This window comes from Danio rerio, chromosome 10, assembly GCF_052040795.2.
Source record: "Danio rerio strain M-AB ecotype USA chromosome 10, GRCz13ab, whole genome shotgun sequence".
NCBI classification, from domain to species: Eukaryota; Metazoa; Chordata; class Actinopteri; order Cypriniformes; family Danionidae; genus Danio; species Danio rerio.
In genome coordinates, this window is record NC_141030.1 from 15560696 (window position 1) to 15585686 (window position 24991).

Here is a 24991-nt window from a genome sequence, read left to right on the forward strand (position 1 = left end):
TCAGTCATTTATAACACTCATGGCCAATTTTAGAGCTACAATTCACTTATGTTTTTGTTTGTCTTTTAGAGATTATGCTATTGGTGATGACGTTATAGCAGGTTAGAGTCTGCTTCTATATTTGGTGTCTGATTAATACTTGCTGGTTGGAAAATCTGTTCACTTCTGCTATTAATACTTTGATTTGCATTACAATTTATTTATTTATTCCACTTAACTGCAAATTAAAATAGAAACGGTATAAAAAGCACACAATTATACTGACTGTTATAGGTACTCTACATTGTTATGGGTCAATGATGCTAATGTTCAGCACAAATCCATCAAATTCCCCTTTCTGGCTGTTCTTTGTATGAATGAATTATGTAGAAGCACTGGCCATGCGTGTTTCCTCGTCGGTTAGTAACACTATATTTCATTGCACAACAATTAATCTATCAGGCCTTTTGGCTAAAAAAGGGAAAACAAGGTTTAATTAGTTATTAATATATTATTTTTTAAATTTCACCTCTCCTGCAGTGCATTAACTAAGCTGTTGAATGGTCAGCTTATGAGGTGGCTAGGCTTACCTAGCTTTAATTGTTATTAAATTATTTTTTAATTACTTGCCGACTATGTTGTGAATATACTCCTGTAATGCATACTGCAGTCCTTCTTTGTCTGGCTTTCTCGGATATTTTACCTGTTTGCCAAAAATGACTAATTATATCCCTGAGAATGTCTGACATTCACACATACACACTGTAATAGATGTGCCAGGCACGAAAGATAGACAGGCATAACAATAGTAACTATGGAGGGCGGGGCTTAGCGAAAGGTCAATTGAACGTCTAGAAATTCTGATCACTATTAAGCTATTTGGTTTGAAATTAAGTAATTTAGTAGAAATTGTTACTGAAGTTCTTGAAGATACACTCTGAAAATCAAGAACATTAAAGGTGCCCACTTCATCCTCTCAGTCCCCCACCCTCTTGTTAAAGTTGCTTTATACACATATTGAGGAAATCGAAGTAAGGTTTACTTGCACAACTCTTACAGCTGACCCACCTAAACCTCACTCTCATCTCGGTCATGGCACCAATTTAAACTCTCTTCTTATTGTTGAAACCCTCAATAGATATAGATTGCAGCAGATTGCAGCATATGTTGTCAGCCAGGAGTCCAGCAGAAAGATCCTAGATTTGAAACTGATTTTAAGTGAGGTTGAGCTCAATACAATAATACACCTCTGACAATGAACGCTGGATCTTTTTGTGTAAAACACTGCTATTGTGACAGCAAAAACTAAAACAAACTCAATCTATCAGTAGCTATTTTGAACTGTTCTTGAGCACAAAGAAAACCACCATGATTATCAAGGAAACCCTAACTTATTTCCTATGGTTACTCAGTGAAAGTTGACCTACAAGCTGTTTTGGTAATAACAGACCACTAAAGACTGTTTAGAGGAGCTACAGGAATCCTTGTAAATGACCCGACCAGTTTATTCCCCTCTAACTCCTGGCAAGCGTTCCTGTAACAGATAGGCAGAGTGTTTGACGCAGTTGTGGACGGGCCTCTCCCTGTCTGTGGGATTGGGACCATGCCATTCTCATTCAGACACTTAGCTGCAGAACTTATCTTGTTAGCTGAGCCGGCTTGCCCATGACCTAGCAGCCCTGAGAGAGACGCTTAGGCCACATGGACATCCGACGTAAGCTTACAATCTGTGTTTTGTGCAGCAAAAGTCAGACAATGAAACACTATTCACACCTTTGCTTGGTTAAAGAATTTTAAGAGACAACCATTTTAATGATGTCTGCTAAACATTCTGAACCTTAACATTCCTTGTCAATGTATGGTGACGTGTTTAAAACATTTAAACATCAACATGTAGCAATAAACTTATATTATTATTAAATTATATAATATGTAAAGTATTTGGTTATGAAAGATAGCAAGATACACATTTGAATTGTCACTCCCAGGTGTAAATGGCATTCTGTGATCATCAGATCACTTGAACCACATATTAATACCAGAAGTACATAAAGGACAACATATTCCATGTATAACTTTAAATTATGTATTTTTTTTTTGTTAATCATTATGTTGATAACACCAAAATCAGCCTTTAAAGGTGATGTATGTAAATTTATGAACCTTCTTAATCAGGACCTTATTTCAAAGTGTTTCCAAAGAATCAAAGAAGAAATTTGAGCTAGTATTTGCAGAGACTCTAATCATACTCTTCAAAACGTTGCATTATTAATGCATGTAAAATGAAATTGCTAAAGGAATTTTTATTAAGCATGTGATCCTGCTTACGTTCTGTTCAGTCGTCTGAAGGAGCCGCGCAGAGGCGGGTGATGAAGCACATTCCTCATCATGTTCTCATAAGAGGTCTCATCTCCACTTTTCCCCTCTTCATTCGTCTAATTTGATTAGTCAATGAAATTGCTGTCAGGAGGTGTTACGGGTAGCATCTTGTCATATAATATTGATTACGGTGCTTTGCACATTTGCTATACCGTAGCAGTTCATAATTTAGCTCCGAGGTTCTCTGAGAGTGGTGGAAAAGTGTTCTTGTCTGCCTTTTTTTAGCTGTTTATTCAGCTATATTAAGAATTTCCTTTGGTCCCAAATAGGTTTATGAAATTGTCTTGTTCTTTTATCACAGTATATGGTATTACCGTGATATTGACCTAAGCTTATTAATATTTACAGAAAAAATACTTGGTGTATTGCTTTTGTAATGGTGCAGGTGTGGCAACAGATGGAGACCCACACGGAGCTTAATTTACTGAATGGTCAGGCAAGCAGGGGTCAAATCAGGAATGAAACGTAAATAGCAATGCCGATACAAAAAACAGGCTACGCTCAGTGCAAACAGAAAATTATCACAATCCAAAAATCAACAACAAGACAGAGCAAAACATAAAGGCATGTAACATGGAACAATACTAAGCATGAAATAAATGTCTCTGTGGTGCTTAAATAGCAATCAGTGAGGAGGATCTGCAGCTGTATGTGTGAAATCAAAGGGGTGATCTAGAACTGGTGTATAAATGCCGGGCATGATGGGATTTATAGTTCGGTAAAGCGGCAGATTTGTAGCTCTCCAGCAATCTGCAACTGCTTGATCGCTGATGATCATAACAAACTTGCTAAATATACATGTTCAAAGTAAACAAATGTTTCAACCAAATTAAATAGCAAAAATATTATAAAGATAAAGATTATAAAGTACACTAGGTAACACTTTACAATATAGTCTTAATTAATAGATTAAAAACAACAATGATAAAAAATGTATATTTATGATAGTTATTATGTTATTACTACTTAAAAATACAACACATTTTAATAGTTATTAGCTCCAAATAAAACAAGATTTAAACTACCAATTTAATATGCTATTAGGCATTAACGCCTTATTAAATCATATTATCATATAAGACTTTAATTGTGCATTTAGGTAAATGAACTGATGTTAACTATTAGAGATTTATTGCACAGTGTTGACGCACAATAGGCCTATGAACAATCACATAATTTTCTAGCATTATTTCAGCATGTAGGAGGACAGATCAGCATTCACTATTGAAGTAACCAGTGAAGCATTTGGTGCTGTTATGAACACCACTGCAAATACAATGTGAAAATTCCAACCAGGGCTCATTCTAATTACTTACCCCTATATACAATTCTGGAGAGCGCCAAATACATCTTAGGAGCTATATATTTTTTTGCAGTTTTTATTTTTTGCGAATCCACCAGAGGCCACTGTGTATGCATTTTCAGATCTCAAATTTCTCTTACAAGTCCCATTCGCGCCTGCTGTTCTCACGTAAATCCACCAGAGGCCACTGTTAACTGACTGACTTACTGACTGAACCACTGACCAATACCACCACCCCACTCCCTAAACCAAACTAATAAAGTTAAAAAAAGCACCAATTGACCTGTAAGGAGGTAAGCGATCAGCTGATAAGAGAATAAAGGAAAGGCGTCATACCACTGCGTAACGTTTGTTTTAAAGATTAAATGCAGCCACACGTAATTCACATAAATGTATATAGAGCTACATATTTAGAATGATCCTATGTTGGGATATTCTTTAAAAAGCACTCTAAACGTGCTTAAATAAAAAAAAATTAATAAATTCACAGTATTTTGAAGTTCCCACAGTATCAATATTGTACATGTTAATTTTCAACACATATTGAATTATTAAATATCGCCATATGTCACAAATAGACACTAAAATAATAAAGTGTAACCAGGACTTACAAATAAGGATTTTTTCCACCCGAAAACTGATCCGGATGGACAAGTAATTCCATTTTTACATTAACTGTCAACGCTGGATTCAATACAGCCCCCAACTGCTGTCTGATTTACAATCGGCTTCCTTAAAACTCCCAAAAATGTTCATTTGGAATGTCGAAATGGTTTTCAGGTCATCCTGCAGAATAACCTCCGTTGTAGAGCATACATCTGGCAGCTAACATTATGTTGTGTATCCTCATAAAAGTGATCTAGCATGACAAAGTAATCCAATCGACAAATAGATAACACATAAAACTTGCTCCCCAGTGACTCCCACACAGATAGAAGCAGCTGCATGCTAAAGAAAAAGGGCTGGGATCAGGGCTGAAGCAGAACCAAGAAGCGTTCGGGAGTCAAACAATGACGTTTGTTGTTAATAATTAGACTCTTCAAATACACAGCAGAGACATCCAAACAGGAGGTCAGTGGCCTCAGCGAGAAGATCGAGGTAGAAAGTAAGGAAACGAGCGCATTGCTTGTTTAGAAAAAGAAGTGTCGGGGTAAACACTGCGCAGGGTTATTGGGAGTTCTGGAAAGGATGTAGTGAATATGAGGAAGGATAAATTGAGATAAACAGATAGTACTTACAGCCAACGCGGAGATTGATCTGGTCACGTCGCTGGCCGTCTGGGTTCTGGAAGCAGCTGTACAAGCCATTGCTACTCATGTTGACCTCCATCAGGATGAGCCGTGGTCCTTCTTCTCGCCGGCGGGCCTTCACGTCTGTTCCGTTTACTTTCCACGTTACGGAAGCATCATTGTCTAGTGAGCCACACTGCATAGTGACATCACTTGATATCTTTTCATACTGAATCCTGCCACCTGAGGAAACACAACAGAGGCTCAACGTTAGACTTATGAAGATATTTAACAATTCAATATATTGTGATAATGATCATACATAGTATTGATATTGTAACCACTTCAAAATAAAGTCAATAATTACTTCTTATTTAAAGATTTCGAGAGCCTTTTAAGAATGTTCAGATTTTTGCATTGTACAGATTGTACAGATGTTTGAAGGAATAATAGGTGATCTTAACTCTTCACATTAAGGTTTCATTTGTTAACCTCAGTTAATTTAACTTAAGTCTATGTAATGACTACTAAAAAAAACATTTATTAAACATAGTTGATGATCACTTTTTTGGTTGATGCATTAAAATCAAAAGTCAAAAGTCTTATGATGTATATATATATATATATATATATATATATATATATATATATATATATATATATATATATATATATATATATATATATATATATATATATATGGTAACACTTTACAATAAGGTTCATTAGTTAATGCATTTACTAACATGAAGTAAGCATGAACAACACATGTACAGCATTTATTAATCATAATTGTACATTTACTAATGCATAATTAACATTCAAGTCCATGCTTTTTTACATTAGTTAATGCATCATGAGTTAACATGAACTAACAATGAACTACTGTATTTTCATTAACTAACGTTAACTAAAATGAGCAAATACAGTAGATGTGTTGTTCATTGTTTGTTCATGTTAGTAAATGCATTAATTAACATTAACTAATGAACATTGTAAAGTGTGACCATATATATATATATATTTATGTATGTATGTTTCTGGTTGGACAATGCCCTGGAGCTCAATCCCAATCTTTTTTTTTTTCTTTTTCTTAATTAAAATAATTTTTTGTAACACTTTATTTTGACAGTGTATTTGAGTATTAGTAGATTGTCTGCATACATCTGTACATGTCAACTTACACTAACCCTTACCCCAACCTATCAATCTACTTATAATCTAATGGAAATTAGTTGGCCTATATTCAACAAACGGACTATAAAAATAAAGTGTGACCTATTTTTTTTTTCTTTCTTTTCTTTTTTTTTCAAGCTAAGCAAAAAGTATAAAATGTCCAATGCCTTCGACCATTATTCACAATTTTGGAATAGTTCACGTGCACTTATTTCAGACATAATCAGTCTGACATGACTTGTTGGCAGTTTATTATACGAATATGAACAGACAAAGATTGGATAACATCTATTTTTCTATGAATTAATATATTTTGGAATATGAATTTCTAACACAATTTGTGTTAGTTTTCCTGAGATAAGAAAATCGGAGGTATGTTTATTTTTCTGCTTACAATCAGTTCAGTCATTACTGTACTGTGCTATTTTTCACAAGAAAAGGAAGATGTGGTTGTTTCCCTACATAATCTTTTTTTTCACTCCCCAAGGCATGTTGTTATAGGATTTGGCATCAAAAGAAAATATGATTTTTTCTTCTTTTCACAACCCCAGTAATGCTCTATAGAAGTCCGCTGTCAAGCGACAGCTATGTCAATGAAAGAAAGACAAGAAAAAGAAGGATACCGAATTCAGAATACACAAACAGGCAAACAAACAAACTCAGAGAACACACAAATGGTCTTTTTGACTTTCATTACCTAGTCGTGACTCCCACAATGCACAGAGGATGGAAAAAGCAATCTCTCTTTCTTTTACTGACCTGACTAACTACCCCTGTAGCTTAATCCACATGCTTTGGGCAATCCAAATCCATGAATTTTACATTTACTCCAATGTCAAAGCCTGTGATACAGCAGTACTGAGTTGAATGGAAAAAGAAAGGCTGTTGTGCTGAAGAGAGGAGGATGGCGGCAGCAGCGAGTGCTTGCTGTAACACAGACATGCCAATTAGGATTGATTCAGTTCAGATAGCATGACATGCAATCATAAATGTGGCTGGAAATTTCCTACTAACAGAAAACAAGTTTCTAGCTTTCAGATAATAACTCACAAGCTGACAAAATCGTAAACAAAAAATGATACTAATACCATTTGTGATAGCAGCAAAGCACTGCTGGAAACTTTTCCTGCAGATAAGTTGATTTGATGTGTGCCAAGCAACCAAAAACATCAAAATACTTGTTTAAATCCAAACAGGATATTTTACAATGTGGTCTATCATTTTAAATCGACAGGACAGAAATTAAATAGGGTTATTTGAACATGTTTTATATTACTTTAATCTTTGCCCAAATAAAAATCAGGTCACCTTGTACTGTGAACACACTTTATTGTCTGCTGATTACATCATCCTGATAATCATTATATATATTTTATTTTATTTTTTAACTCAAAATTAAATTTAATTATCTTCATTTTAACCTAATGCACATGCTATTTTAAATTTAACACAACTCCCTATACACTGTAATTTCTTTGAATCGACTTAATTGTGTCCATTGACCAAACATGATTATCATTCTCAAACACATGTTGGATATCAAAAAATGTATAATTGCAAGGAGGGCAAATGGCTGATTCAGGCTGAATGTCTCAAAAGCCCGTTTTATACCACAGACTCTTTGAGAAAGCCTCAGAAGACAATTCTTTGTGGGAAATCTCAGTTGTGTAAGCCTGTGAAATATCTCCTCTCCAAATATCTTTAGTACGGGAGTCATTGCTTTGCCCTCTGCCTTGTTCCCTTTGAGGATTCTCATTAAGGGGTTGTTTCTCACTTGTCGGCCCACTTTTTCCAGACCATGGTGTTAGGGAGCATAAAATAAATCCATTTCTTGTTTGCTGCCTGCTTATCTGCTGAAGCTGTGGGCAGGCAGTGATAGGCTGGGTAAACGGTGGCACATTGGCACAACACAACAAAGCCGAGGAACAATTGTTCATATACCTTTCGATAGCTCTGAATCCCTAATTCCCATTATGCAATTAGTGGGTACTCCTTTTACAGCCATATCAGATCTTAGGGTTTGCTTCCTTTCCAAGTGTTGCCAACATGGTAGCAAGCAGCAATACTTTTAGGACCGGAAATTAATACCAAACAGTACTTCATTCTGAAGCCAAGATTCAAACTTGTAGTACCACAATACAGCAGCATCATGGCTCCATGTATCAAAGGCTCAGAACAGGCACATTGGTTCAAATCAACCAAATGAAGCAAGCCAAACATGTTTGTACTATTACTGTCATTTGATAAAAAAAAACAAAAAAAAAAACATACTAATTAATCACACTTTTTTTTTGCAATTATTTGTGATTAATCACATTTAAAAGACTGAAACTTGTAATTTTGGCTTTTTAAATGTAAAATAATGTTAACGCAAGACAAAAAACTGTTTAAATTCAAAATATAATTGTTTGATAGAATTTTTATTTAACTTTTTTTAATGTTAGAAATTTTGTTTAACTTGTAACAGATTTCTTCATGTAAACAACATACCTACAATAAACCATCAAGATCTTGGCTTGGCAGCCATATTTATTACAGAAATAAAAACACAGGCATGTGAATGCTATTTAAATTTCAAAAAAATTAATGCCAATCAACAAAAAAATTGATTTCTATGTTGAATTCTAAGTTGACTGCAGAAAAATGTCAAAGTACAAGCATTACAAATATGGAAAATGGAAAATTATAATAATAATAAAGTATTGAATGCAAACAATTGTACTCATTGTAAAGTTGTAATGCTGAAAGCTGATAACATTATTATAAAGTAGAAACAATTTTGCTTAGTCCTCCTTAACGTTCAGCCAGTTGCTAAGAAAGTCCAGTTTGTTGACATTATCGTTGGACAGTGTGGCCTTTTTCTTTTGAATGATGTGAGCTGAGTTTGAGGACAGTCTCTCAAAAATGGGATCACTGAATCAGCATATGAATTTCGTTGCCTAATTTTGTTGCCACTGGTGCTACGACAAGAATGTAAAAGGCAACCACAGGTACACATTGTGTCACACCAAAGTCTGAATTGGCCCTGAATTGACACACACAGGACAGCGCAGCTGGAGCAACTCCCTTCAGATTTAACACGCATGATCACGTTCATCAAATTTGCTTAAACTAAGCATTCTCAAGTCTGGCTATATCTCACAAGGATTCTGACACAGCAATTTGAAGCAGACGCTTTACAAAAGTTGCGTGTAAGGGGGAAACACATCAAACTTATTGACACATTTAAAGGGAAAGGCAGAGGAATGTGCTGCCTTTGACAGCTACCGACATCATCTGAGTTTCACATTACATTTACATAGACACCAATACTCTGATTTAAATATGATTAAGATAATACTCTTATTAAGAGTCTACCATGTAAACAGCAATTTTTAATTAATTTAAAGGACCATCGAGTCGGAGTGTTTTTCTTTCTGTTCGGCATGTTGTATCAAATTTAATTTAAACAAAAGTCAAAAGATTAAAAATGAAACATACAAAATTAGATGAAAACATTAATTGCTTTATACTGAAACTTTCCTTCTAAAAGTGCTTCCTTGGTCTTATCCATATTTCTTTGCATGTTGAACACACGCCGGCCACAACAGGAAATAAACTGCCACTGTGTTAGTCGCGTTAATCTTTTTAATGCGTTAAATATTTCAAAATTAATCGCAAATTTTGTGTGAACGTGATGCAAATTGTGTGATCATGTGATGCCAATTGTTGCCAATCAGATCTAAGGTTTGCTTTCTTTCCAAGTGTTGCCAACATAGTAGCAAGCAGCAATACTTTCAGGACTGGAAATTAATGCCAAACAGTACTTGATTCTGCAGCCAAGACTTAAAAAAGTAGTATCACAATACAACAGCATCATGGCTCCATGTATCAGATGCTCAGAAGATGCATCTTGGTTTAAATAAACCAAACTAAGCAAGCCAGAAATCTTTGTACAAATGCAGATTTTGTGTGAACATATGATGTCAAAGAGTTTCCAGGGCAGTGAGTTAAAATGTCCCATTAGGAATAGGATGGCGGAGAAAAGATATTTAAAGTAGATGTCAGACTGACACTTGATAATGTAGATGTAAACTGGCCACAAAGGTTAGCGGAGGCGTCATGTAGCGATGAGAGGAAAGGGACTTTACACCCACATGGAAGTGCTAAAGGTTTATGAGCAGGACATATGCAGTGTTGCTTGTGGAGGGAATTTTAGACCAGCCAGTAGAGGACCGGATGGACAACTAGAACTTATGGCTAGATGAGGAACAGCTGTCCTTCTGAAACATGTGGCAAAAGCACAAAGCATTTAATTGGCTGAGTAAATAGAAGCTGTCTGTGTTAATGAGTGTCCTTTGTTCTCAAACTCTCAGCGAAAAGACATCACATCCAAGTACAGCATATTGTTACATGCTTATTATTACTACAAAGACAACAACAATTCGAATTTTAACCTAGGGTTTAGATGTGTAGAGTGCTGAACACCCATTGTGAAGTATTGTGAAATGTGAAGCTCTGGATTCGGTTTACTATGTGTCTACAATGAACCAATGAGGAAAGCTCTGGGAGGTGCTCTCCATACTACCGCCAGTGTGCAGAATCCACTTGGATAATGTGACGGCAGCCACAGGAAAACAGTGCCAGTGCACTCACCACAGACCAGCTATAGGTGGAGTGCTAGAGCCAATTCGGTGGATGGAGACGACTGGGAGGCCCTGATCAGTACCCGTACCGTACAGTACCCGTACTGTACCACTCTACCATTGAAGGGAATTTGGCCAGGAACCGGGGTCACACCCCTACTCTTCACGAGAAGTGCCATGGGATTTTTAATGACCACAGAGAGTCAGGACCTCTGTTTAACATGTCATCCAAAAGACAGCGCTCACTGACAGTATGGTATCCCCTTCACTATACTGGGGCATTAGGACTCACACAGACCACAGGTTGAGTGCCCCTTGCTGGCCTTACTAACACCAACTCTAACATTTATTCATGTTCTTTTCAGCTTAGTCCCTTTATTAATCCGAGGTCACCACAGTGGAATGAACCACCAAATTATACAGCACTTTTTAACGCAGCCGACGCCCTTCCAGCCGCAACCCATCTCTGGGAAACATCTATACACACTCACTTACTCATACACTACGGACAATTTAGGCTACCCGATTCACCTGTACCGCATGTCTTTGGACTGTGGGGGAAACCCGAGCACCCGGAGGAAACCCACGAGAATGCAGGGAGAACATGCAAACTCCACACAAAAACGCCAACTGACCCAGATGAGGCTCGAACCAGCAACCTTCTTGCTGTAAGGTAACAGCACTACCTACTGCACCACTGCGTCACCCCGCTTCTAAAAGCAACCTAGTTTTCCCATGTGGTGTTCCATTCAGGTACTGACCAGGCTCAGCCCTGCTTTTCTTCAGTGAGTAACTGGTCTTGGGCTGCAGGGTGATATGGCTGTGACTAATTGATCAGTATTAACCAATTTTAAAATATTTTTTTAACACCCAAAATATTCATAAAGCTTAATCACTCAAAGACTGATTCCTAAAATCATACCTTTAATTCATCATCTTCACAACATGGTTAAGAAAGACAAACATTTACATGTTATACATTGGGTAAATGGCACAATGGCATAGCACAACAAAGCCTAGGCACAAGTGTACATAAATTCTACCTTTCAACAGCTCAGACTTCTTTTACATCCATATCAGATCTGAAGTTTGCTTTCTTTCCAAGTCTTGCCACATTGGCCATGTTAATAATCCACAAGAACTTTTAGAACTGGATATTATTGCCAAGAAGTATTTCATTTCAGACCCAAGAATCAAACTTGCAGTACAACAGTATCATGACTCCATGTATTAAAAATTCAGAACATGCATATTAAGTAAACCAAACTTTTCTTGCCTGCTTTAACATCTTTAGGATATCCCTGACTACCATTACCAACTTGAATTGAACAAAAAGTTCGATCACTCAAGGACTTTTGTGTCAAAAATTCTTCATTCGATTCCTCAACCTCAGAGGACAGCGTTTACAAGGACACATCACACAGTAGCCATGCTTCCAAGCTGTGGGGTAGTTTGGGTGGTGCTGTGGCATATGGAAGTGTTCCCTCCCTGGCTGATATTGTATTGTAACACAGAGGGATTTTCACACAAACAAAGGTCATGAAATGCTACGTAGTCTGGAAAGGTCAGTGGGATTAGAAAGTATCAGATTGATACTACACGGATCAGATGCCTTCATCATTGGGCTCCCGGGCTCAGACACTTCACATTGGGAATGTGGGATTGGCTACTTGGTTTATTTTCTTACACTTGTCAGGGGGGATTGCTTGCTTACTTCTAGCCATTGGCACTGTTACTCATTTTCTCTCTCCTCCCAGACCTCCTGTGATGCACCACATGCTTCAAAGACTCCAGTCGAAGACCAAAACTTTCAACAAGTTTTGCTTTAGCTTGTGACCTTTGAAAACCCCACATTGGATATATACAAAGTATACTAAAAAAAATATATGCATGCTTTTCCAATTGAAATTCAAAGTTGGAATTACATGTTCAAAGCCAATTGTCAATGCTTGCCCGCAGTCTGCTGCATTATTCCACAATAGAACCAAGGTCCTACAAAAAAGAAATGTTTTGATTAATAATACGCACTTCTAAGAATTTAATTTGTACAACTTAAAAATTAATTCTTTAGATCATTATTATTCCTTGCCCACAGATTTTCAAATACTTTCTTAGGAGAAAAGGGTTAAATTTCCTAACAAACCATGCCTCAAAATAAAGATTAGCTATTCAGTCAGATACTACATCTCAATTTCCAAAAATAGACACTTATGTCAAGTTTTGTGGTCCAGAGTCACATATAATATATAATATATCTTTATATAGAACAACATATCTTAATATAGCATATATTTACAATAATCATGAGATGACATATTAATAGGATATTATGATGTGGGCAATGCACTGCCCTGCTAATGTATTTTATTTATTCATACAATTAAAGTAGTACACTGTAAAAAATTCCTGTAAATTTACGGTGAAAATCAACAGCAAAATACTGTTTTAATGTAAAAACAGCAAGTTGCCGTTTTTTACAATGCATCATGGGAAGACTTGCTCACTTCAGTTTGAGTGGTAGAGCAACAACAGTAAGGGCACTGTAATTTAACGGTTTTATACCATATTTATTTCTGTGTACACAAGATGCCATTTTGGATTATCTACATGAGGTAAGTTTGCAGCTCCATATGTGACTAACTATCTGTAAAATACCTGTTAGTTTTTAAAATCACATGTAAACATCCAATAAACACACAACTGCAACAATGATATGACTGTGTAAATTTGAAAAGCAAGATTAGCATAAGGACTCGGTAACGTTAGTCCTCACATCTCCTGAAGCCTGGATGGATATTTTACCTGAACTTTAAGGAACAGTGCAAATATTGAACGTTATAATTTGTGGTTACATGAACTGGTACATTGCCCTGCATTTTATGACAGATTTGAACTGCGTGCCTCTGTTTGAAACTCCAAGGTACTTACAAGAAAGGATAATTGGATAATTTGGATATTTTCGACGAGGTAAGAAGCTATATCTGTAAACGTACTATCTTTAAATTACTTATTAAATTTAAATATCATGCCATAAACATCAAATCAACACATAACCAAAGCACCTGTTTATTTAATTGCAGGATCCGACCGTGTGAATGTCTTGAGAAGAGAAAGGGGGTAACTTTAGCCTAATTTAGCAAGCTAACGATAGCTGGAGGACTCATTTTCACATCACACACAGGTAAGAATGTTAAACCTAGATTTTACATGAACTTTGAGTGAAGATTGCGCAGAATCTTTTTTTTCTTCATGTGGTTACATGTGTAACTTGCATATTTGGTCCATTTTATTACGGACACACCTTTTCATTTGCAACTCCGGTGCTTCTAAAAATAACATTTTAAGATCGAGTGAGACCTTTGTTATTTTTACGTTATTGCAGTTGGTTTATATAGAAATTGACTAGAGTTACGATCAGATTTTATGTTTGGTAACGTTACCTAAAGTGGCAGAGCTTTCAATCTTTTTTGTGAGTAAGGAGTAACTGCTATTATAATGAAAATTCTTTACAATTCATTTTTGACCAATAGATATCTGCCACCACTGCTAATCTTGAAAAGATGGGTAACCTGCCAGTGACTCCTCATTTGATTCTGCCTGGAAAGTATTTTGTGATTAAGATAGGGAAAAAATCTAATTTGTGTCCCGCTATAGACTTTGCTGGTTTGTATTTGACGAAATAGATTCATTCATTTTTAATTTATTAAAGCAAAGTCTCATTTAGTTAGAAATGTATGTATTTGTTTTGATCTGATACCCAAAGAAATAAACTTGCCTTTTAGAAGCCTAGTTATCCTTTAGTATTACTATTGACATACTATTGTCAATGTTTTAACACATGCTTAAGACATTCTGTCACTTTTCATTATCTTTGAATCTCAGATTACCTGGTTTGATTTCATGTAGTTGCTTATTATAGTTATTTAAATATTTCTTTTAATTTTGAAAAATTATATTGTATGGCTTTATCACGTCTTGCATAATTTTATCATGGCCCTTTCTACACCAAGCCTTTCAAAACAAATGATAAATCACAGAATTAATCTCCAGAATAATTCCTAAATAATACTTTTATCAACCAATTAATTAAAGGTTCAGATGATACTTTGGGCCAGTGGATAAAACAATGGATGATCAGCATGGAAGGCAGACTAATCTGTGAGGGTGAGCATGCACACTGGAATTCCTTCAAAGGTAATATGTTTGCACTTACATATTTTTTGTTTAATTTAGCATGAGGACTTCATGGAATAGAATATTGTTATGTCCAACTTGTCGCATGTGTGTTTGTGTGTATACACTACAAGTGAAAAGTTTGGAATCAGAAATATATATATATATATATTTGTCGTATAATAAGCTTCTTGTGCTCACAAAGGCTAAACAATACTGTAATAGAAACAAGGACAAATACAGCAAAAACTGTGATATAGTGAAATGTCAGTTAAATAGTATATATTTATCATAAACTAATTAAATTATGTACTGGTATTTTATTGTATTTAGTTTAAAATGTGATTCTTGTATTTTAAAGTAAAATTTTGATCATCATTAAAAATACTAGTCTTCAGTGTCACATAATTATCATGGTGCTTAATACAACCATCTGCTAAGAATAAACATTTATTGTTGTTGTCATAACTTTGTGAAACAATGCAATACACATTATTCATTCATTTTCTTTTCGGCTTAGTCCTTTTATTATTCCAGGGTTGCCACAGCTTAATGAACCGCCAACTTATCCAGCACATGTTTTATGCAGTGGATGCCCTTCCAGCTGCAACCCATCTCTGGGAAATATCCATACACACCCATTCACACACATACACTACGAACAATATAGCCTACCCAATTCACCTGTACCACATCTTTAGACTTGTGGGGGAAACCAGAGCACCAGGAAGAAACCCACGCGAACACGGGGAGAACATGCAAACTCCGCACAGAAACGTCAACTGACCTAGCCAAGTCTCGAACCAGTGACCTTCTTGCTGTGAGGTGACAGCACTACCTACTGCGCCACCACGTCAGTACACATTATACAATACTATTTCAAAGTACCATTGAAAATTAATTACTTTTACTCATCCAACTAAATTGTTCAAGCATGAAAGTAAATTAGACAACGTGGTGGCTCAGTAGGTAGTGCTGTCACCTCACAGCAAGAAGGTTGCTGGTTCAAGCCTCGACTGGGTCAGCATTTCTGTGTGGAGTTTGCATGTTCTCCTTATGTTCGTGTGGGCTTCCTCCGGGTGCTTCGGTTTTCCCCATAGTCCAAAGACATGCGGTATAGGTGAATTGGTTAAGCTAAAATTGTCTGTAGTGTATGAGTGTGAATGAGAGTGTATGGGTGATGGGTTCCCAGTGATGGGTTGCAGCTGGAAGGGCATCCAATGCGTAAGACATATGATGGATAAGTTGGCGGTTCATTCCGCTGTGGCGACCCCAGATTAATAAAGGGAAAAAGCCAAAAAGAAAATGAATGAAGGAATGAATAAAAGTAAATTCATTTTTTATAATGCAAAAAAGATTTTTAAAAAAATTTAAAAATGTAAATTGTAAATGTAAATTTTTTTTTAATCAAACAATCGTAAAAGAATGTATCAGTTTCCAAAATACTTTGAAGCTTTTTTTAGCACTGATCATTATAAGAATCAATATTAGTGGTTTTGTACCAATAATATAATGATTTCTAAAGGATCATGTGACACTAAATTAAATGTGAAACTACGTTCAATAAGAAAAATTTTTTTTTGAAAAATTTGAATTATTTAAATTGTGTAGTAACTAGGGATGTAACAAAATTGTAAATACCGTCATACCGCAATAGTAATTTTTTTCAATATTATCGTAGGCGCATGACTCAATACTATATTTCTGAGAAAAGTTTGCTTGGGCGAATGAAGCGAACGGGAGGTAGCGGGAACTACAATTTCCATCAGCCCAGGCGTGGCCATCATCCTTTGCGGTCTGTTGTCGCTACAGATCCAGTAATGCGGAAATGGAGTGTGTTGCTAGTAGCGGGGAAGAAAAAGAGCTGGAAATGATCGAACCTAAAGTGGGTTTTAAATCGGATGTGTGAAAGCATTTCGGTTTCTCTCTAAAAAGATACAAGAAAGGAGAAAAGGTGACAGACAAAGAAAAAAACAGTATGCAGGCACTGCCAGACTGTTGTGAAATATAAGTCGGGGAATACAACTATAAACAGTCATGGGGACTGCAGAATACAGCACACTTGTTAGATTGATGCAGACATTGACTTGTAATGCAAAGAGACCTCTATCTCACACATGGCTTGTCCTCTCAAGTGGTGGAAAGACAATGCACAGTGTTACCCACTGCTGTCAGCCTTGGCTGAATCATATCTCTCTGTCCCAGAAACCTCAGTCCCAAATGAGAGGGTTTTTTTTCTGTTACAGGGGACATGCCCAGAGATCCCAGCTTTTACCAGATTATAATTATATGATCATTTTCCTTAAAAAAACCCATCTCTATCTAAGTGAGTGAGTGATTAAATGTTGAATGTGATGAGTTTTCAACAATACTAAATTGAAACTTTATTTATTTTTTATATGGTTTAATAGTTTTTTGTTATTAAAATTTAAAAATTGAAGTTCCTGTTTCGAAACTTACAGATAGATGGCTAATTTGTATGTCATTGATATGTTCAGTGCTAAGGTAAATAAACACTTTTGGCACTTTTTTCGAGTCTTTTCATTAGTTTTGTTTTTCTTGTAAATTATTCAATAAGTATGCCATTCATACCGAGGTATTATCGTACAGTGAAATTCTGATACTGTTACATCCCTAGTAGTAACACTTTAAAATTCAACATTTTTACTTTTGTGAGCAGAATAGCCTTTTTAAACATGACCTCTAAAAAATATGTCCTTCAGATTAATATTTTGAATAGAATGCTTTACAATTATATATTTTTGCATAAACATTAGATTAGTCAAAGCCAAAATTGGAGCTAATAAACTTAGTACACGCCAGTGAATATTTTGAATATTTTGATGAAAAAAAAAAACAACTTTAATAATAAACAGGAAAAAAATATTACTCTGTTTAATAAAACTGTTTTGAGGAATTTATACAAATATAAATTTTTTAAAGGGGCTGTTAATTTATGCTGAACACTATATGTGGTGTGTGTGTGTGTGTGTGCGTGCGTGCATGCGTGGTCAAAATTATTAGCCTCCTTGATTTTTTTTTTCTTTTTTCAATATTTACATATTTATGTTTAACAGAGCAAAGAATATTTCACAGAATTTCTGATAATTTTATTTCTTCTGGAGAATTTTTTTCTGATTTTTAGCTAGAATAAAAGTAGTTTTTTTTTTTTTTAAACATATTAAGGTCAATATTATTAGTTCCCTAAAGCAATACATATTTTTGATTGTTTAAAGAACAAACCATCGTTATACAATGACTTTAATTAACCTAATTAACCTAGTTAGGCCTTTATATGTCACCTTAAGCTAAACACTAGTATTTTAAGAAAATATAGGCAATTATTATCTGTCGTCATCATGGAAAAGATAAAAGAAATCAGTTATTAATTTTTACAAATTAGTTATTAAAACTAGTATGTTCAGAAATGTTGAACAAATCTTCTCTTTGTTAAACAGAAATTATGGAAAAAATTATATATTATATTATATACAGTTGAAGTCTGAATTATTTGCCCCCTGTTTATATTTTTCCCCAATTTCTGTTTAATGGAGAGAATTTCTTCAACACATTTCTAAACATAATAGTTAATAACTCATCTCTAATAACTGATTTATTTTCTCTTTGTCATGATGACAGTAAATAATATTTGACGAGATATACTTCAAGACACTTCTATACAGCTTAAAGTGACATTTAAAGGCTTAACTGGGTTAATTAGGTTAACTCGGCTGGTTAGGGTAATCAGGCAAGTCATTATATAGCAATATCTAAACATTATATAGCTTAAAGGGGCTAGTAACTTTGACCTTAAAATCAATATTTAAAAAAATAAAAACTATTTTTATTCTAGTCAAAATAAAACAAGACTTTTTCCTGAAAAAAAAATATTATCAGATATTGTAAGCATTTCCTTGCTCTGTTAAACATCATTAGGAAAATAATGAAAATAAATTATTCAAAAAAAGGGGCTGATAATTCTGACTTCAACTGTACATATATAATAGCAAATAGGGACTTTAACTATGTACACACACGTTACTGGTGTTGTTCAAAAGTCTAACATTTTAACATTTAAATGCCCTTTTCATGTCTTTAATCTTCATCATATAATAATAACCTTTTTTTCAGGGAAAACCATTTTAGTGCTGCAAAAATGCATGTGCTTATTCACTAAAATTTTCTTTCAGAACAGAAAATCACTTTTGCAGATAGTTTATTTATTTTTGTAAGTCATACAGTTTTAAATACTTTGTTCACAGAAAATCTTTTATTCTTATTATTCAGATGCTTTGCTGGCATAAATCCAGAGAGGGGAACCAAGGCTGTGAGGGGAAATGTGACATCAAAAAAAACTGGCAAGACAGTTCAGAAGAAGACCATGACTTTAAACCCCAAGGTTTCAAACCTTTTAAAGAAACTAATGGACTTTGAATGGGACTTTATTTAAAATGCAGCTTGCTTGCACCCCCCTACTTTTGCAACACAGAGGACTTTTTTCTTTATTTGCTGAAGCTCATTTTAGGGCTATATATTTTTATATTTTATATCCAAGACTAAATTGTAAAGTGGCTATTTATTAATTTTTTCTATGACATTCGGTAAGTTGCTTCTTGTTGTACAATGCTGAATACGATCTTAACATTTCTGGAGAACTTACAATTTTTGCCTGTTCTTTGGCTTAATATTTACACAAACACAATGCAGATTTTATTTTGTGTTGTTTGAAAATAAAAATGTGAAATATAACTTGGATTTATTTCTCTTTTTGAATCATTTTAATCTGAAATAATATGGTTAAATATGGATTGTAATTTAACAGCTTTATGCTTCTAAATAACAGATGCATGCTGTAGATAAAATGTAAAAAAAGGTAGGGCACTGTATTTTTACGTTAGAATAACAGTGGTATGCTGTATCTTACAAAACAGTATCATGCTGTTTATTTAAAATGGCAGGGCACTGTATTTTTACAGTTCCATAACAGTAGATTACTGTGGCTAAAAAAACAGTATCATGCTGTTAATTTAAAACGGTAGGGCACTGCATTTTTACAGTTCCACAACAGTAGAATACTGTTGCTAACAAAAACAGTATCATGCTGTTAATTTAAAAAACGGTAGGGCACCATATTTTTACAGTATGATAATGGCAACCACAGCTGCCAGTAGATTACCGTTTTTTTACAGGGAAATTTTTTACAGTGTATCTTACTAGATTCCTTTTATCATTCTACGGTTTTATTTTTACATAATGCCTTATTATTTTCCCGATGCAATGCACAATGGCACTTTTGATGAAAACTCAGTCTCACTTTGTTTCCCCAGACACACGAGCAGCCTGCAAGAGCAGATGAAACAGGATGTACAACTCAACAGCCCCTTGTGATGGAGAGCAGCATGAGGCAATGCTCCAATGCAAATCGGCACCAGAGGAGATTAAAGCACCCCATCCCACTCGCACCCAAAGCCTTAATACACAAAGGCAACCCTGATTGAACTGGATCCTAATCTCAGAAATGCACTCCGCAGCAACAGCACCCCCTCTCTTCATTTGCTAATACACAGTAGCATGCATCCTTAGCATTCCACATGTGGAGCTGAAGTCTTGCTGCTCCTGACAGGCTGTGTAGATATATGGGACTACGCTTGCTGTGCTCAAGTCTTTGATTTGGTGCGAGGTTGAAAATTTCAGGTATCACAAAAGTATTATTAGACTGCTCATCGAGTGGGTAGATTGTGTATCACAGGATCACCATGGAGGTGCTGATGCTATGCTGTGATTATTCTGATTGCAAAGTATGCAGGGAACTGGTCTAGTCTTACACCGTGTCCTAACCAAGCGGGTATTTTCAATGTGAAGACTTCACTGAAAGTGCTTAGCCTTTTATGCTACAGCCAATCAGAACAAACTTGATGTTTAATGTTCCGTTTCATTCAAAGTCAGATGTGGGATATCTTTCCTCACCTATGTCCAATTATGGAGGCGTTCAATTGGCAAATGTAAGTGCCTGTGTTTGTCAAAAAGTGTTTGATTATGTTTTAAGCGTAAGATTTCCCAGCAACCAAATTGCAGGATATAAAATGCCTGATGCTCGTTAGATGCTAACAATGACGTTAACCATGTTTATCAACAATCAAGTTTAAACAAACATTTGTTCCACATTTAGAGTGTATTACAAAACATTTGCAAAAAAAAAAAAAAAAACAACTAGTGAATGGATTTCAGTTCCTTAAACGTGAATGATACACTATAAATCTACTGTGAATGCTGTTCCACACATGCACCTGGGATATATTTGAGCAGTAAATTCCTGAACCAATTCAATTAAATTCTTGAGAGATTACCCAAAGATGGCCTTTTGGGATGAAAGTGAGATGAACACTGCAGTGTAACTACGATTTCAGTAGAATCCGTTTTCCTGCTAGCCAAAAATTATGCAATTCAAATCAATAAGCACAGTGTGTATTTCACAGCGTACAAAATCAGACTTGTTCACAATCCAGGTTTCATTCATATTTGAAGGATAACCTTGGGCCAAGGTATTCCAGAGTGCCATGTTCACTGCTCAAAATCAAAAACCGTTCACAAGTGACTGATGATCGTCCAAAATCTTGAGGTAAGCGTACTATTCTAGTGCCACTGGCAAATACTTGCATACTCAAATTAACAACTAATGTGCCCCATCAAATAAATTGTAGGAGAAATAAACCAGTTGTAAAATTAACTTTCAAAAGCACTTTCCTGTCTGTTGAATTATTTTCTAGATATTCAATTCATTCTCACTGTAAGGTACTGTAGATGGCATGTACCTGCTTCATTGGCCCCAGGCCTTTGGAGAAAACACGCCTTTATACCCAGATTACTTGCACATTTATTCCACCGCTCCACCTCAGCTCTGCTTTGAATGAGAGAATTGCGTGGCCTTGCTGGTGGAATGTAAACATCCCGTGGCAGGCCTGTGTCTGCGCCCCCCTGTCCTCCTCATCAGGATGGATTGAAATCTGCTTGCTGTGCGCCTCTCGCTTTTACTCCATCTCCACCGGCGCACATGTCCTCCAGCACTGATCACAGATGAGCCGTGCAAAATGAAGAGCAAACATACCTGGATGTCATTACAAAGCACTCCCATAGTTTACAGGAAGTACACCGAGGCCTAAAACCAACAATTGCTTTTTCCCTGTTCCCATTCCCCTCGCAGGGTGGCAGCAGGAGGGAGAGGGAAGAAACATGTCCCGGTAGGGGTCAGAAAGAACCTTGCCGCTCGTTTTTTATGTCTGTTTTGACAGGCACTCAAAGCACCAACAACGCTTGGCGTAATTTGTCTCCATTTGCCCAGCCGTTGTTATCGTTTCCCCTAATCAATCCCGATGCAAAGGGTCTTTTTGAGATGTTGATGTGTTTATGTCGAAACGGGGGATTTCTCTGGACTGGAATTCAACAACTTGGTGCAAAGTATGTACTCCGGTTTTAAACAGTTCCACTCTGAAGGGAACATGATTTCTGAAAGGATGCCAGTCTGCCAGCCAAAATAGCACTTTTAGATCATTTATCATGTCAGGCCTAGGCACGTCTCTAAAAGAAAGATAAATCATTCTTCTGGTGAGAAAAATCCCTTTGACAAGAGTTTACAAGATTTCACCAGGCTAGAGGACAAAAATATTTCCCTTAAAACAATCAAGAATATTCATATATTTATTGTCTGTATGAGAGAGCTAAACATTTAATAATAATAATAATAATAATAATAATAATAATAATTCCTTATATTTATATAGCACTTTTCTGGACACTAAAAGCGCTTTACACATTTTTGGGGGTCAACTCATTCACTACCAATGTGCAGCATCCACCTAGATGACACAATGGGAGCCAATTTGTGCCAGACCGCACACCACACACCAGCTGATTGGTGAAGAGGAGACAGAGTGCTAAAGCCAGTTATGATATGTGGATGGTTAAAAAGCCATGATGGACAGAGGCCAGTGGGCAAATTTGGTCAGGATACTGAGGTTAAACCCCCACTCTTTATCAAAGGAAATGCTTGGATTTTTAATGACCACAAAGAGTCGGAACCTCGGTTCTCATCCGAATTAACCGAAAGACAGTGTTTACTAAAGTCTGGTTTTTACTTCTGCGTCATGTGGTTGGCGTGACCCACGGTGTGACCCTGGCAGCAGGTGTTTTTGTTCCTCTGTGTCAAGTTTCTTCACTGGTGTTTTGTTTTTTTTCTGAGGGCTACCTCAATGTACAAGTGGCTCAAACACGTGCAACAACTTTAATTAAAAGGTAAACACAAAACAACAGTCTCCATCTTCATGGGACTCCACACTTGTAAACACTCTGCATTCACACGGCTCTCCTCCGCCCACTCTCATCAGCGCTACCAAGCAGACCAATGACAGAGCTTGCACCGCAACGACATAGTAGTTACATTTTTTGAGAGGTTCATGTCAGCATCGCCGATGGGCATGGCGATAGCTATGCGACCACGTGTTGGCTGCGCCGTAGCATACGTGTGTGCTTGATGCAAAAAGTATAAATCAGCCTTAAATAGTAAAATCCCCATCGATATACTGGAGCATTAGGACCCACACAGACCGCAGGTTGAGATCCCCCTGCTGGTCGCACTAACACCACTTCTAGCAGCAACCATGTATTCCTATGTGTACTTCCATCCAGGTTCTGACCAGGTGCAGCCCTGCTTAGCTTTAGTGGACAACCATGTGTATTGCAGAGCTACAGCAGCTGCCAGTAATCTGACAATTACTTCCTCAATTTCAAGGGCAAACCATACAATTAGTCTGCTTATGTTAACTAAGCATTAATCAGATATTATTACAGTATTATATTATATAAACCAATCAAATAAGTGATGAGTTAATGGTCAAAATAACTAAAATATTTTACTGATGTCGTAGCCCTCATAAAAAAAAAAATATATATATATATATATATTATATATATATATATATATATATATATATATATATATATATATATATATATATATATATATATGTATAATAATAACAGCACTGTTAACAGAAGGTGATCTCAAGCTTGACTGTCATGAGTTTTATTTATTTATTTTTGTTAAAAGTGATGAATTTGGAACAAAAGTGCTGCTTTGCATTTTGCAATTTGTGGGAGTTGTGCTTTAAAGAGGATGAAATTAAAGACCTAACTGCTTGGGGGAGAATTAGCATGCTGACAGTTTCACAGCATGTCTACACTGTAAGTGCAGGAACACAGAATGCTTCTTTGCATCTTTGATTATATCAGAGAGATCAGAATTTGTTTTACATCTACATTATAATATGCTAGCATCCTAACAAACACCACACTTGCCAAAACATTCTCTCAGAATTAGCATTTCAAAATGCATCACCTAGCTAAAGAGAAACTGAACTATTGTAGAGAACAATGACAATGTGTCTTTAATTTCTGATAACAGACTCTAGCTGGGATGTAGTCTTTTATATACACATTTTGGTTTGGACATACTCTTTTATACTCTTTTATACTCTTTTATTCCCACGTTTGAGGGTGTCAATAGATTGTGAGTTTAAAAACCCATGATGCGGATCCATCTTGATCAAGACCTTATCAAACCTTCCCCACATCATCTACTACAGATTCCCTAGAGAGAGCATTTGAGGTAACAAGGCTTGCGGAGTGACAGTAGACAGGAAACTGCAGCTGTTTGCTATGGGATGCTCTCGTTTGTGAAGGGTACACGTTCTGGCAGGCCAACAGGCTCCTCTCTGACGAGCCTGTTTTGTATTCCACACTATTACTCCCCATGAGAAAACCCTTCATAACACCGTCTCATGCTCGGGTGTTTTCTTGTGCTTCTCCTTTATCTGCTCTACCTCATTTCCCATCGACTTCCCCTCTGTTTTATCCCATTCCTCTCTTCTAACAACCCTCCCTAAACTCGCACACTGGAATGGAGCCTCAACCAAAAGCTGCCGTGACTTCATCCAAATACTCCTGTTACCTCGGGGTAATCCCGGTGTGATTGCCCTGCTTAGTGGTCTTGCTTGCTCCCACAGGTGGCACGCTACTCGCCAGACACTGCCACTTGCAAGAAAAAAACAACGTGCAAGTCTTGTTTGGATAAA

General features: G+C 36.2%; 1 protein-coding gene and 1 long non-coding RNA gene across 2 annotated transcripts in view; one reads left to right on the forward strand and one right to left on the reverse strand.

Annotated features, from left to right (window-relative positions):
• cntfr (ciliary neurotrophic factor receptor) overlaps positions 1-24991 on the reverse strand; it is a 330293-nt gene that overhangs the window by 144907 nt on the left and 160395 nt on the right. Inside the window, 1 exon segment of the mRNA NM_001098242.2 lies at positions 4900-5133. Coding sequence (NP_001091712.1) covers positions 4900-5133 — 234 coding nt within the window.
• Positions 13077-20072, forward strand: LOC147842000 (uncharacterized). The gene is made up of 5 exons (XR_015500883.1): positions 13077-13658; positions 13772-13872; positions 14222-14295; positions 14784-14885; positions 19152-20072. It is a non-coding gene; the product is annotated as an uncharacterized LOC147842000 (long non-coding RNA).